At 43.7% G+C, this 15,753-nt stretch overlaps 1 protein-coding gene across 9 annotated transcripts in view; it reads right to left on the bottom strand.

Moving 5' to 3' along the window:
• Nucleotides 1-1,843: 1,843 nt before the first annotated feature.
• Nucleotides 1,844-15,753, bottom strand: part of LOC109417118 (Y+L amino acid transporter 2) — a 63,626-nt gene continuing 49,716 nt past the window's right edge. For all 9 annotated transcript variants that reach the window (XM_029860160.2, XM_029860166.2, XM_029860161.2 and 6 more), the window contains exons 4-7: nucleotides 7,220-7,590; nucleotides 2,869-3,193; nucleotides 2,686-2,810; nucleotides 1,844-2,612 (exon numbers count right to left, since the gene is read on the bottom strand). In XM_029860160.2, the coding sequence (XP_029716020.1) occupies nucleotides 2,276-2,612; nucleotides 2,686-2,810; nucleotides 2,869-3,193; nucleotides 7,220-7,590 (1,158 nt within the window). In that variant the 3' untranslated portion in view covers nucleotides 1,844-2,275. The remainder of the gene's footprint in view (nucleotides 2,613-2,685; nucleotides 2,811-2,868; nucleotides 3,194-7,219; nucleotides 7,591-15,753) is intronic.

Raw genomic sequence — 15,753 nt, 5'->3', positions numbered from 1 at the left:
AAAAAAGCAACTTAATAATCGTTTATTGTTTTTCGGGTCATTTTGTATAAAGTTTTATAAAACCGCATTTTTTTCAATAATCGAAAAAATGATAATTTTAGAACGTGATACTATAGCTATAAACAAGGTTCACTATATCAATCACTGTATGGCCAATTTATTGTTAAAATATTGGGATTTTAATGAAGTGCTCTTCTTGCCCCGTAGGGGTGCTCGTCTTCCCCCGTAGCATGTTCGAACTGACCGTAAAACATCTTTTTTGTTTAGTCAAACAAATCATCCTTATTGTGAATTTTGAACCCTCCCATGTTTATGGGTGATAGAAAACATGATATAGAAAAGAACAATTGAGACGTACTTTGAAAAATTGCGTTAACTTTCAATAAACTTAACGAGATCCTTAGGGTGCTCATCTTGCCCCGCCCTACCCTAAGACGGCAAATGTGAACAGTTGAAATACGAAAAAACCGTACGATGGCGAATGAGGCACGTTATAGACAGGCGTGGAACAGGCAGAACTCAGTCTTCCGGAGGAAGAAGCGCCAACAGAATGAACGAGATCGCGAAGCGATGGAAGAGCTGTACCGCACTAAGGACACACGAAAGTTCTAGGAGAAGCTGAATCGCTCACGCAGAGGCTTTGTGCCACAAGCCGACATGTGCCGAGACAATCACGGGAATCTTCTCACGAGCGAGCGTGAGGTGGTCGAGAGGTGGCGGCAGAATTACGATGAGCACTTCAAAGGCGACGTTGCAAACACCGAAGGTGGCGTGGTAACAGATCTAGGAGTACGTGCACAGGACGAAAGAATTCCAGCCCCTAACTTCCAAGAGATTGAGGAGGAGGTTGGCCGATTGAAAAACAACAAAGCCGCTGGTGCAGATCAACTACCAAGCGAGTCACTAAAATACGGTGGAGAAGCACTGGTGAGAGCACTACACTAGGTCATTACCAAGATTTGGGAGGAGGAAGTATTACCGGAGGAATGGATGGGAGGTAACGTGTGTTCCATCTAAAAAAGGGCGTTAAGTTGGATTGCGAGATCTATCCCGCGATCACACTACTGAGCGCTGCCTACAAGATACTCTCTCAAATTTTATGCCGCCGTCTATCACCGATTGCAAGAAAGTTCGTGGGGCAATATCAGGCTGGATTTATGGGTGAACGCGCTACAACGGACCAGATGTTCGCCATCCGCCAAGTGTTGCAGAAATGCCGCGAATACAACGTGCCCACACATCACTTGTTCATCGATTTCAAATCGGCGTATGATACAATCGATCGAGACCGGCTATGGCAGATTATGCACGAATATGGATTCGCGAATAAACTGATACGATTGATCAAGGCGTCGATGGATCAAGTGATGTGCGTAGTTCGAGTATCAGGGATATTCTCGAGGCTCTTCGAATCTCGCAGAGGGTTATGGCAAGGTGATGGTCTTTCGTGCTTGCTGTTAAACATCGCCTTAGAAGGTGTAATAAGGAGAGCGGGGACAAACACAAGTGGAACAATTTTCCGTTCAGCTGCTTGATTTCGCTGATGATATTGATATTATAGCTCGAAAATTTGAGACGATGGCGGAAACGTACATCCGACTAAAGAGTGAAGCCAGGCGAAACGGATTAGTCAATAATGTGTACATGATGGCAAAGAACTCTAGGGAGGAACTACCGCGCGCGCCACCCAGAATTTCTATCGACGGTGATGAAATCGAGTCGGTTGTAGAATTCAAGAAGTCAGACTAGTCAGAGTGGTCATCGAATCCTCTGCAGCCCGTTTGCATCGCGAACTATCTAATATCTTTGGGCCTGTGAATGCATACTCAACAAATCAACGAAATACTGTTTAATACTTTTATTAAGTACACATATATATTTATAAATGTATTGTACAACTATAAAGTTTTGTCAGCCTTTTGCGACTGTTAGCTTGTGTATATTTTTGTTCATGTTCTTCTTCAGATCTTGGGACATCAATATTGATCTATCGATAAAGATTTCCACAACTATTTTGTTTTCCTTTTTGCAGCAGCTGCACGCCGAGTAGCAAAATAAATCCTCTTGTTTAGACAAAACGCCTAAGCTAAATACCTTAAAATGATGAAACCTAAAAAAAATCACTAAGCACTAATCAATAGTGTCGGTTGTTGGTCACCTTGTGTCCAACGACGCCCCATAAATGCAATCGCGCAGCTTTGCGCTTCTTTGTAAAATGTCATTCTGAGACAGTGAAATCTTTTTGATAACCGTTTGGGTTTGAATGCCCGACGCCTCACTCGGAGACATTTCTCTCGTCAACAATACTGGTCTGCATGTCGGACATTTCCCGGTCGTTCTTCCGATCGTGGTGACAGTCGACGAACGCAGCGTTGAACAGGATCTGACATCCACGTTCGATCCAAAGCATGATCACGTTCCGCGAGCGGTTTTTGTTCTTGTTCCATACGACGCACACGTAGTACACGGGCACTCCGGACAGTGTGATGGCCATGCCGATTATTAGATTCATCGGTTCGGTGAATGAGGGCAGCAGGACCAGCACCAGGCAGCACGTTAGGAAGATGATCGGAAGCGCTAGGTTCACCCGGATCGGCCGAGGCATGTTGGGTCTGGGGATAAGTAGGAGACATTTCGGCATTATTGGTTATCCAACAGTAATCGTTGAACTTAAACCGAACTTACTTGGTCACACGTAGCCACAGTAGACCAGCTATACAGGCTGCCACCGAAAGCCATAAAATCTGACTGAAGTAGTTGATCAGGGCTACCACGTTGGGCGTCATTAGCATGAGGATCGAAGTTACGCACTGAAAAGTTTCGAATTGATTAACCTATCGTTTTCTGGCACTCAAGTAATAATCTCACCGTAAAGATCAAGGCCGGTATCGGGGTCTGTCGGTTCACATGTACCAGCGAGAACCATGCCGGTAGGTGGCCTTCCTGCGCTCCTGTCGAGAACAATCGAGCCGAGGTGAACAGGATACCGTTGACTCCACCAAAGCAGCTCATAGCGACGAATACCGGAATCAACCAAGCCAGTGGGCCAAACACGCGGTTTCCAAAGTTCACAGCCACGGCAATCGAAGCAAGCATATCATGCCGTGGAACGACAGCGAAGTAGGCCAGGTTGACCAGCACATAGATGCCGGTTACCAGGGGCATGGCGATCCAGATTGCGCGGGGTAGATTCCTGGAATAAGAATTGAGGTGTTATTCAAGTTATGTATGTGAGGTTCTGTAGGTGGGAGCCCAGGTGATCGAAGGACTGAGCCAATTCTCAGGTGTCCTCAGAAAACCACTACTTCTCCATTGGCAGAGAGGGATAGCGGCTTTAAGGGTGGCCCGACAGACACTAATTCTAAAACTAACACAAAATAGATCGTAAGCAGTAAGTAGAGAAAGCGACGAAGGGTCGGAGAGTAGGGTCCTTTTTGAGGTATCACACAGCTCGCTAGAGCTAAGTATGAAACTGGTAGGTTATAATAAAAATGAATTGTAAATATATGTGTACCTTGATTGAATAAAGAAGAGGCACTGAGCTAGTAGAGATATCAGTCAGAGTGCTTGCGGGTTGGAACGAAAGTCTCCCTGTTAGTCGTTTCAACAGGTTATGGGCCTAGAGACGTCCTGGTTGTGGTTCTGGAAGCGAGGAGACCAAGGTGCGGTAAAATCCAAGATACGATGAGGAAGCCGATATCCGATGAGGTGCCAACAGATGATGCGACTGAGCGTCAATATTCTTTTAGGTATCCAGATGCGGCGAGGGGACCAACAACATTCGTTAACGATCTAGTATCATGAGGGATCTGCGCTGAGAACCAGTGGTCGAGGTGGTGCTCGCTGATCGGCTGATGTAGGAGCGGGATGGCAGAAGGTGCTGGGTGTCGAAAAAAGGAAAGGCGCCAAGAGGACTTAGCAGCGGAAGCAGCTCGGTAGCGAAGGAGCTGGTTCCTTCAAGCAACCTCGGCAGACAACAACTTGGAATCCAAGACCACAGCTCGGCAGGCAACAACTTGGAATCCAGGAGGAGACCACGTAGAGTTTGAGAAGCTTCGGAGCTCAGTGTGATGAGGAGAAGTCTTGAAGTGCGTCACATAGCTCAGTGAAGCTAGGTATGAAACTGGTAAAAAACTGTACTGAGAATGAGAATATATTTGTAATCGCTGTTGAGCTACCAGTATGAGGTTAACAAGGCGGTTGCAGTCGGGAAGGTCAGTGCGAAGTTGCAGGTCAGTGTGCCCGATCAGTATATGACAAGAACAAATTCTATGGTTGGTTTCCAGTAGATAACTTCCACGTCGTACGAGGATTTCGGTAAAAGCGAAGATCAACGGGGTGTACTACTGCTGTCGCTATGACAAGACTTACCCTCCAAAGGACCATTCCTCGTTCACGATAAATTCGCTATCCAGCGCACTTGTGTGATTGAGCCTTGTGGCTTGGGCGGTCAAACGGGACAGCCGATGGTCTAACGAAAAAAGGCTGGGATAGAATCTATGGCAAGGCTGAACGTAGATTTCGCGAACACAGACAACGAAAATACCCACAGATTTACGCAGAGTCCATCATCAATGTGACCTTTTGGAGTCCGGGTTTAAACCCTGACTCTGACTGAAGGGCCAACGACGCCACAATGCAAAGACGATCTCTACCCAGGAATAGGCGCCCGGTCATTGTACTGGTGGTGCCTAGAAATCGCAGTTCTCCACGCATCCTAACAAAGAACTAGGAGGATGATGCAAAGAGCTCGCACCGATAAGCGTAGAACGAAACGAAGTGAGTCCAATAGGGTGGCTCAACTGGCACTGAACAAAGAAATTAAGGCGCATAAGTGGACGAACTATCTCTGCCAGGCTGCAACAAATCCCCCTATGGTGATGCATACAGGGTACGCTCCCCCAGGTTGCTGTAGAAGATCGTGGCAACGTTGTCCTGCGCCACGACATACGACCATGGGCTCCCGTTCCCTATGGCCCATCCGTCCAAAGCCAAGTTACCCCGGTGACAAATGAGGAACTCATCGCGATAGCGAAGTCCTCTAGATGGACAAGGTACCATATTCAGATTGTGTTCCGACAGTAGCCATTAAGACGGCCATCAAGGCTAGCCCTGACATGTACCGAATGACTATGCGGATATGCCTAGACAAAGGCGAATTTCCGGAGAGGTGGAAAAGGCAAATATTGGTTCTACTGCCCAAGCACGGCAAGTCACCTGCCCAAGCAACCAAAAGTTCCGCTTCCCATGACAAAATGCACTTTCAAGTTCCGCGAAGTTCAGATAAAGTTCCAAATGGAACTTTCTGGCTGCTTAAGGGGCTAACGATGAGCCTTGCTGGAACTTCGATCACAAGTTCCTGCAAGGCTCATTGTTAGCCTCTTAAGCAGCCTGGAAGTTCCATTCGGAACTTTATCTGAACTTTTCGGAACTTTGAAGCTGCTTAAGATGCTACTCGGAACTTTGTCGGAACTTTCAAGTTCATAGAAGTTCAGTTCAGTAGAATTGTGTTTCAATAAAAATTAGATTTATTTCTTTTACAGAAAACAACTGTTTAAGCATACACGAATAAAAGACAAATATGAATTTATCAAATCAATGAATACTAGGCTTGAGCAAAAAAAAACATTGCCGCCCATCGGATTCGAACCGATAGTCGCTGCGTAAGAACCCTACGCTCTACCACAGTACTACAGTTGCGATTAAGTGAACAGGAGGTAAAGTCTGACTTGAATCGATTTTCTGTCGGCAGCTAGTTTTGCACATTTGTACAGTAGTGAAGTTAACTTGACTTTGTCAAGTATCTTCAGCAGCGCAGCGGTAAGTCGGCAGGCTATCACGCAGGAGGATCCAGTTCAAATCTACATAGCAGCGACATGTGTGTAAATATAATTATCAGAAGCATTTTCCGGTATGTATGTAAGCAATTTTCCAGACATGAATCACAAACCCACCAACAGGGTTGTGATTCTGAAAACACAATTTTGTTTCTGCATGAATTTTGTCAAAGTTCTGTCAGAAGCTGCTTAGAAGGCTATCCAGCGTGCTTATGTGAACTTTCAAGTTCCAAAATTACTTAAAAAAGAAGCTGCTTAGAAGGCTAATGAGCAAACTCGAACAAGCTGCTTAGCTTATAAAGTACCCTTTTATCTGAACTTTTGGTTACTTGGGTGGCAACCCGTCGGCATACAGACTTATCCACCGTCTGGACACCGCCGGGAAACTGTTGGAGTGGATCATTCTGTCGAGGCTGATAGTCTATGCCGAGAAATCAGATGACTGGGCTCTCCAGAAGGTCTCCGGAAGGGTCGATCGACGGTGGACGCTATTAGAAACGTGAAATTTGTGCTGCGGTACACCAGTGAAACTTGGTGTGTATCAGCGGAGAACACTTAACAGATTGATGTCATCAAAAGCCGATAGCGACAGAAATTCGGAAGCGAAGGTGGAGGTAGGTCGGCTACTCTACGCAGGGGCGGGAACGAAATCTGCAAACATGCGTTAGATTGGAACCCAGCAGGACATCGCAGCAGAGGCAGACCCAGAGGTTCATGGTGGCGCAGCCTCAATAAAGATATAAAAGAGGTCGACAGAAACTTGGCCTGGCCACAGGTCCAGGCGATGGCCTGCAATCGCCAAGGATGGATGGATATCTTACAATTCGGCTCTCTGCACCACCATGGGTGCAGACCAACAACAAAAACAACCTTCTCGAGAATCGAATAGCGCTGAAGGGTTACGGCTTTGGCTCCTCTTGTTTTCGCTCGCTTTATCGTGATTTTGGCGTCCCTTCGCTCTTTTTTCTTCCTCCAGATGTCATCTGTAATCCACTTTTTTCTCTCTCTGAGTGCGAAACTCATGAAGGTGTTCTACATGGCGCTCCACTGCACTGATCTTCTACGCTGCCACCTTCCAGAATATCCGAAGATGATGGTTGGACACAATGTCGGCGCTACGTGTGTTACGCACATAAACCCAAACAAATGCAGCAAAAAGGCAGCAAGCTGAAACGCAGGAAAGCATGGATCGGAACGATGTGCAGAGGTTTTATGCCACATGCAAGTCACAAAAGTCACTCAACGGAGAAATTGCTAAACAACTTCAAATGTTCATGAATTAGGTAGGATGACCTTTTGGTGAAAATCAACCAGGACAAAGTAAAATATACATCTGATAAGTATTAGCGACAATTTTCTTGTCTCTCACCCTCTCAACTCACTTGTACGGATTCTCCAGCTCCTCGGTCACGAAGTTCAAATAGTTCCACCCGCCGAACGCGAACAGCCCCGAATACGAAGCATAGGCCAAGCTGGAAAGGGCATAGTCGCCCTCCCACGCGTTCTCAAAGTTGTCGCTTTTCTCCGTCGCCATGTACCACACGCCGGCCACAATGATGGACACCAGGGCCGTCAGTTTGGCCATCGTGAACACATTCTGGATCTTCATGGCCCATTTCGTTGAGATGCAATTGATGGCCGTTAGGAAGCATAGGCACACGGCTGCCAGCAACCGGACCGAGTTATCCGGCGCGTCACACTCCGGGAAGAACGGCTTTACGGCGTACTGGGCGAAGGTTAGCGCCACGATGGCCTGAAACGATACGTTTGTAGGGTAGAAGAAATAGATGAGTTGGGTGCTTAATGGAGGAAGGTTCGCGATAATTAACAAGGTCAATCAAGGGTTCGTTTCGCGCGTCTAGCTAAAAACCGAGCGTTACGTTAATTAATAAATTGTTTTTGATTGGACATTGTTTGCTCGTTGCGAAGAGGAATTTCAATTTGGAAATGCTTCCTAGATTATGTGTGATAGCGTGGGCTACACAGGTATAATTGCGTCCCTATTAGAGTAGGTTATGGTTGTAGAAATACGCAAAGCTGTACGGGAAATGTAAGCAAGCTAGTGGAAAAAGACTTCCTTTATTCCAGTTTGATTTAATTTTCACATTGTTCAGTTTCTGAACTGTTTCCTGGAAATACTGATGTAAATGTAAATGTTTTATCTTCCAGCGTATTTATTAATCAGAAAATTTAACAATACACTATTTTTTATGTTCCTTTATTCATTAATTGTTTGTACTATGTTCTAAAAAAACTGAGATCTTTTAAATTTGGCTGATTTTGTTCGGACCCGTAGAGAACAACAGTAGATCAGTGTAAAAATATACGAACATGTTGATCCATCCTATCATTTATGGCTGCATGATAGCCGCAAATGCATCCATGTTTACGCATCTATGGAAGTGAATGTGGACAGATGTGGTCTGACAAAAAGCTCCTGGAATGCACACCATATGCACCAAGGGGTCATGGTAGCTATCATCGATCTCGCTAGAATAATAATTTGTTTACTTTTCCATACGTGTGACACCTACTTGTTGCTGCCGCGCCGGTAGAATGTGCGGGTTGTTACTGACTGAGCGCACCATGTAGTGTTGTAGTACCGAGTCAGTCTCCATCAACGCCTATTAAACCTGTCCGGAAGGCATGTGGTTGGCGGTTTGTTAATTTGTTTTATTTCTCGTTATTGCATGCATAATATAATAAGCTTCAATTGAATCGAATTTCAATAACAAATTCATTCGGGACTGGTGACCGGCGGTGCCTGTTACATTCTCTGGCGAGATTGTAGGTTTGGAGTAGGGTGGCCCACACTTATATGAAAAACAAAAATTTCGAAAAATGCCAAGTCTTATCTCCTGAATCAGTTGTTTTGGACTCCCAGAAGCTACGTTCAAAATTTTAGCAAAATCGGTTGAGCCTAAGGGGGCGCTCAAAACGCTTGAAGTTTGTATGGGAAAACTTGGCCAAATGTATGCAGAAATTTTAAGTTTTCGAATTTTGCCGCTAGGTGGCGCTGTAAGCGTTCAATAATCAAACCCTTTGGCATTTTTGTAGGTGACTGTATACCAAACAACTTTGTCGAAGACCGCAAAGTGATCCAACGTCTGTGAAAAAAGTTATACCTTAGGCAAAGTGAGGCAAAGAATTGAGATTTCATTATTGATATTTTTCCTTTAAATACATGTACTGGAAAAATATCAATAATGTTTCACCTCACCTTACCTAGGGTATAACTTTTTTCACAGACGTTGGATCACTTTGCGGTCTTCGACAAAGTTGTTTGGCATATAGTCACCTACAATAATACCAATGGGTTTGATTATTGAACACTTACAGCGCCACCTAGCGGCAAATTTCGAAAATTTAAAATTTCTGCATACATTTGACCAAGTTTTCCCATACAAACTTCAAGCGTTTTGAGCGCCCCCTTAGGCTCAACCGATTTTGCTCAAATTTTGAACGTAGCTTCTGGGAGTCCAAAACAACTGATTTAGGAGGTAGGACTTGGCATTTTTCGAAATTTTTGTTTTTCATATACAGGGTGCGGCAGGAAAAAATGCGAAAAGTTCAAGGCACTATTACACGCTAAATATGGGATATATATGACTATTTTTTCATGACAGTGTATCAGTCAATGTCTATATTCTAGCACTGAAAAATAAAAATGAACATATTTGATGTTTAACATGTGATAATGTAAGCCTAATAAGTGGGTATCAATAAACTGCGCGCCCAATGGTCATTAAACAAAATGACTATAACAGTAACAAAATTAGCTTAAATTCGATGAACAACCAGACCACACTGATCCAGAGCCATGTAGTTTCACATACTATATGAAATAAGTACATATATTTGATGATATTGTAGAGAAAATTATAAATTTTGTTTTATCAGATACGAAATTTAGCGACCTGTGTACTTTTCTGCGGTTTGAAAATTCTGATTGTCTTCAGCTTCAGGCGCCGCCCTGTAAAGGTTAGTGACCAAAATGGGAAAATGTTTAATAAACTTTACAGAAAACTAGCCTATTAGAGATCATGGAACGTTGAAGCATAGATTGGTTAACGTCAAATAGACGAAAACGAGGTTTGAAGTTGAAAAACACTTTCGCATTTTTTCCTGCCGCATACTGTAAGTGTGGGCCACCTTAGTTCGGAGTGTTGTTGAGGGTACCTAAAGTACCTAGCTGAAACGTTTATCACTTTTTCAGTCATTTTCATTCATTAGGCACCCTTGATTCTGCCTAGAAGTTCGAAAAGGACTGTATTAAGTACAGTACGGACCCGATTTTGTCAGCCCTATTTTGTGACGAACTTTTTGCTCTCATTATCTAACAGTCAAATATTGACCAATTCATTTAAGATCATCATCAAACTACTGCTGACAGGCAGAACATAGAGGGATAAAAAGTATGAATATCTGTTTCAATTTTCGAGGGGAGCGAAAAATGTGTTCCGGAAAGGGGCTGACAAAATCGGGTTACTTATGTATATAGATGGAGATTGTGAGTAACAAAGTCTAGATATAGGAACAGAGAGTTTAGCTAGGGAATTCTACAGAGACTTGTATGTATCTACAATCTCTACAGAGACTTGTACTTGCAATCTAACTAGATTGTTTCTTTTTTACCAAAAAGTAAAATCCCCAAACATCCAAACAAAATAACCTCACAATGAGACCACAGAAAAAGTTAAAGTTAAAGGAACTTCAACAAGCTCAGGATTTACGAATAGAAGGGAAAGATGCCTGCTTCCTCAAAACGCACCAGAAAGGATCTGGAAAATCAACATCAGTTGAGGATAACTACAGACAGAAACGGATTGAACCAAGGATTAAAATTCACATGGATTCCAGGGAGCGTGCTGGATAGACAAGCCTGAGTGGCACCGAACTAACCGGAGTAGAACTGGTATGATGGTTGAAACACGTGGCATTCACGCCGAGGACCTGGGATCGAATCTCACTCCCGACAAACTCGCAAAATGTGAGTTCTTCCTTCGGAAGGGAAGTAAAGCGTGGGTCCCGAGATAAACTAGCCAAGGGCTAAAAATCTCGTTAATACCAAAGCCACAGTGAAGCGGCCTATCGTAAAAACACAGACAACTGTCTATGATAAAAACGTCGGAATCTCACCGAAAGACTTTTTCACAACCCATATTACAACGACTCAGCTCGTTGTTTTCAGGAAGCATTGTTGTTTAGAGTCGAGCAGCAAAGTTAAGTACTGAGATGCTGAAGCCGAGGTCTGGCTATATGGTCCCAATTTGCAAGAATTAGGAGACTGCGGACTGGGTTAGGACCATAATAAAAACTTTATTCTCCTAGGAAAATGCCGAGCTAGTCGCAATGGATGAAGATAATTTCAACGTCCAGAGTCTATTCGGATATTCCTTCTTCTCAGTTCCAAATATAGAGATGATCGAATAAAGGCTCTCATCGAGAGCCATAACGATCTGCCAACAATAAACTGGCGTGTCTTCTAACGTGTGAATATTGCGTAACACAGTGGATCAATCAGTTTCCAGCTATTTTAGCAAACTACAGTAGAATCACTTGGCATGATACTGGATCTCGCGACTTGCTCCGCAAGAGCTCCAACACTTGCTAGGGGAAGGACACCCAAGGGGCATGTAACTAATCATTATTCATACCCCACACAACGATCTAATCTTCCGAAATCCACTCATTCATTCAGAAATTCCATCAGGAATTCTTCAAGGAATTCCATCCAAAACTGTTCCAGAAGCTTTCTGGAATTTCTTCTAGAAGTCATTCTAAGAATTGTCCAAAAGTTCCTGCTGAGATTCATCCAGATTCATCATTCCATCTGGGATACCTTCAGGAGTTCTTTTGAGGATACCTGAATACCTTCTGTGGTTCCTTCAGGAGTTCCTTCTGTGATTCCTCATAGAGTTCCTTCATCCTGAAAATCTTTCAGGGATTCCTCCAGGAACTCTTTCTAGTATTCCTCCAGGAGTTCCTCCTATAGTTTCTTTTAGGATTCCTCCAGGATTTTCTTTCGATATTATACCAGGAGTTCTTTCTGGAATCGCTGCAAAAATTCAACCCGGGATTTCCCACGTGTTTTCTCCAGAAGTTCCTTCTGGATTTCCTCCAGAGAAGTTTTTTTTTCTGAGATTCTTCCAGAAGCACCTTCCGAAATTCCTCCAGAGAAGCTCTTTCTGAGATTTCTTCAGGAATTCGTACCAACCTTCCACCAGAAACTTTGTCCAATATTCCTCCGGGAACTTCTTCTGGGATTCCTTCGGAAATTTCTTTCGGGACTCCTTTCGAGATTCCTCTGGGAACTCCTTCTGGAATTCCTCCAGGAGTACACCTGGGGGCTTCTAGGATAAGTTTTTTTTAGAACCCAGGAAGAATTCCTGAAGGAATCTCCGGAGGAATTCCTGAAAGTATTCCGGAACTGCTGGAGGAATCCCAAAAGGAGCTCCTGGATTAATCTCAGCAGGAACTTTTGGACAATAATTCTTAGGAGAGGAAATTCAAGAAAGAACTCCTGAAGAAGTTTTGGATGAACGAATCTCGAAATGAATCCAGGAAGGACATTTTTCGGAAGAAATTTTGGAGGAATTCCATTAGGTTCTGGAATGTTCGGATTGGCCTTGCGGGAAAGATACAGCCAGCGTAATTATCTTTTCTAATATCTGCATCTTGTTGGAGTAGAGTAGTGACAGCCCCCTGGAAAGGTTATACATTAATTAAACGTATTAGCCCATTGTAAAATTGATGACAGATGTCGTGTATATGTATGTGTAGAAGTTAAATGACGAAGCGTAACAGCTGACACGATTGTTTGTTTTGTATTATTATTTAGTCCATACTTGACCATGATTGTAAATAGACGTCGACGTAACCGAAATCCGTGTAGTTATTTTCAACAAGTCACTAATCCCGGGGTGATAATTAATTGTCCGGTCGGTTGTTCTTGTCCGCTGCGCTGAGATTCCCAACAGGTTATGGGCCCAGGTATCGCGAAGAAAGTGTTCTTGAAAAGTGTCTGTTCGAAGAGACATTTTTAACGAGTTGCGTTGAAAAACGATTCGAGTTAAATGAATCGTTTATACCGTGGATGATATTGCTGCAGTTGAGACTTGTAGCACACTTGTAGTGAATACGAGGCGAATAGTAATGAGTAAAATCGAATCACCTTCACGTAGTTTACGTTGAGTGTGTATTGATGACAGATACTGTAATGAACTCAATGGAAGAAAAAGAAGCGAACGGTTCGATAAAAATTTCCCTTCAGTTATATGACGTGTGTTACAAACAACGGTCGACGTAGAATTAGAATTTTGTTTTTGTTAATAATAGTAGTAGATTTCGAATACAACAGATCCCTCTAAAGATTCCTTCAAGATTTTCTCTAGGAATTTCACCAGACATTCCCACGGGAATTTCTTTTTGGATATCTTTAGAGGTTCCTCTAGTAATTGGTGCAATGCTTTTTTGACGATTCATTCAGGAATATTTCCAAAAAATTCCATAGGAATTTCTGCATAGATCTTTATAAGTATTTCAGCAGCTACTCCTTCAGAGATTTCTCCGTTCTTTCTTCAACAATTCCGCTAGGAGTTGCCCCAATAATTCCATCTGTATTTATTTGAAATATTTCTGTAGGAACTTCTCCCAGGAATTCTGTCAGAAATTATTCAAAAATTAATCCAGGAACATTATGTAAAAATCCTTTAAGAATATATCCAAGGATTCCTTTTATTATTCATCCAGATTTTTTATTTTTTATCTGTATTAACGAGATTTTTAGCCCTAGGCTAGTTCATCTCGGGACCCACGCTTTACTTCCCTTCCGAAGAAAGAACTCACATTTTGCGAGTTTGTCGGGAGTGGGATTCGATCCCAGGTCCTCGGCGTGATAGTCAAGTGTTCTAACCATCACACCAGATCCGCTCCACCCACACATCCAGAAATTACTGCTACAGAAATTCTATCAGAAATTAAGCTCTCCTGGGATTATTTTAAAAAACTGCTACAAGGATTCATCCAGGAACTCTGCTCTGTTCGAATACGACAAGACTGAAAGAGTAGCAGACAGTAATTGTGTTTCGGGAGAAGAATGTTTGGTTGCCGGAAGGACTTGTGTACGGATTTCGGTACCGATTTAAGTTACGGACGTGTGAAAGTCGACAGTGAATTTGATCGAGGAGGAGCGGCTATCGCATTATTTGCGCCAAGTGTTGTGTGGAAGCGAAACTGTTCTGCGACATCAGACAGTTAAGTGAGCTTGTATTTATAGACGAACGCTGCACAGTGGTCCAAAATTGTAATTTTGTGAGCCCAAAAATCAAGAAATGGCAGAAGCAAAAGTAGTACTCGATCGGTTGAATGATGTCAATTGGTCGACATGGAGGTTCCGAATGGAGTTACTGCTGATGCGGGAAGATCTGTGGGCGCTAGTCAAGGATCCCAAGCCTAATCCAGAAGACGTGACAACAGCCTGGAATAGAAAAGATGAGAAGGCACGAGCGATGACTGGTTTGGCGCTTGAGGACAGTTAGTTAGTCTACATTATGGAAGCTGCAACGGTGAGGGATATGTGGGAGAAGCTCAGAAGCTACCATGAGCGGGGATCGCTCTCGAACAAGATCCTTGTTCTACGGCGACTTTATTCGATGCGGTTGAAGGAAGGCGATAGCATGTCGGACCATCTGACGGAGGCCTCGGAGTTGGTCCATCGCCTGGCTAGAATGGGCGAGTCTCTCAAGGAACATCTGGTTGTAGCGATTCTACCAGCGGCGTCATGGTCGCAATTTTTTCCGCAGTCAAGTTCGCAGATTGTGAACAATCCTCGGTACTCACTTTACGTAATTTATGTTTAGTCCCTCACTGTCAGAGCTGTCAGATCAGTATAACACGCTAAATAAAATTTACACAAAAGGCAATTTACACGGAAAAAATACACGGTTATGAATATTTATTGGGTACCGGACTGGTCACCGAAAATTTGATCGTTTTCTTTGGTACATCAAGGTCTTGAAATTAGTCTATGATTCTACTGTCCAGAATTCCGAAATCGTACAACCCACTTGTGATCGCTTTGGAAGGCCGCCCGGAAGACGATCTCAAATTGGACTAAGTTAAAGGGAAACTTTTGGATGACTGGCGAAGAAGAAGTGAAGAGCAATTTGAGAAGAGCGCTCCTGAAAAAGCCACGAAATCTGCAGTGGAAGGTGAAAGCCGGAAGAATTTTGTTCGGAAGTACTACTACTGTGGGCGTGAAGGTCATTTTCAAAGAAATTGTCTCGTTTTGTTAGATGAGGTGAAAGCTAGTTTAGAGAAGCAAGATGAAGCAAATATGACAACTGTAAGGCAGCCGCATCCGGAAAGCAAGGTGATGGTCGTGGAGTATGCTTCAACTATTCCTGAGACGAATGCCAAACGCATTGAAATGCGAACAATGCCTTGAGACGCCTCTGAATCCCAGTGAAGTTCATCTGAGAGCCTCTGAGAAACCTCCTGGAATGCCCTAAAACGCATTGCAGTGCCTTAAAACGCCTGTAAAACACCCTTGAAGTCCCGCCAAGTTCACTTGAGAGCTCGTGGAGCACCCCAAAACCGCTATGAAACCTTCTGAAATGCTTTGGAACGTATCGAAATCCCGGAAAGCTCACCTGGGATCCTGTAAAGCCCCCTAAACTCCTCAGAATCCTCCTGGAACGCCCTAAAACGCATTGTAAGGCTGTGAAATCCCTCTGAAACATCTATAAACCCCCTGAAACTCCCGTGAAGCTCTGCTGGGAACGTCTTGAAATGCCTCTGAAACCCACCCGTAAACTCCCTTGAAAGCCCTCTGAAACTTCGCAAGACCACCGTCCTCCGATACATGCGGTATCCACACGCGGTGATTGATAGATTTGGCAACAAAGCCTTGGCG

The sequence above is a fragment of the Aedes albopictus genome, chromosome 1 (assembly GCF_035046485.1).
Source record: "Aedes albopictus strain Foshan chromosome 1, AalbF5, whole genome shotgun sequence".
Taxonomy (NCBI): Eukaryota; Metazoa; Arthropoda; class Insecta; order Diptera; family Culicidae; genus Aedes; species Aedes albopictus.
The sequence above is the reverse complement of the archived record's forward strand: the minus strand, read 5'-3'. Positions and strand labels throughout refer to the sequence as shown.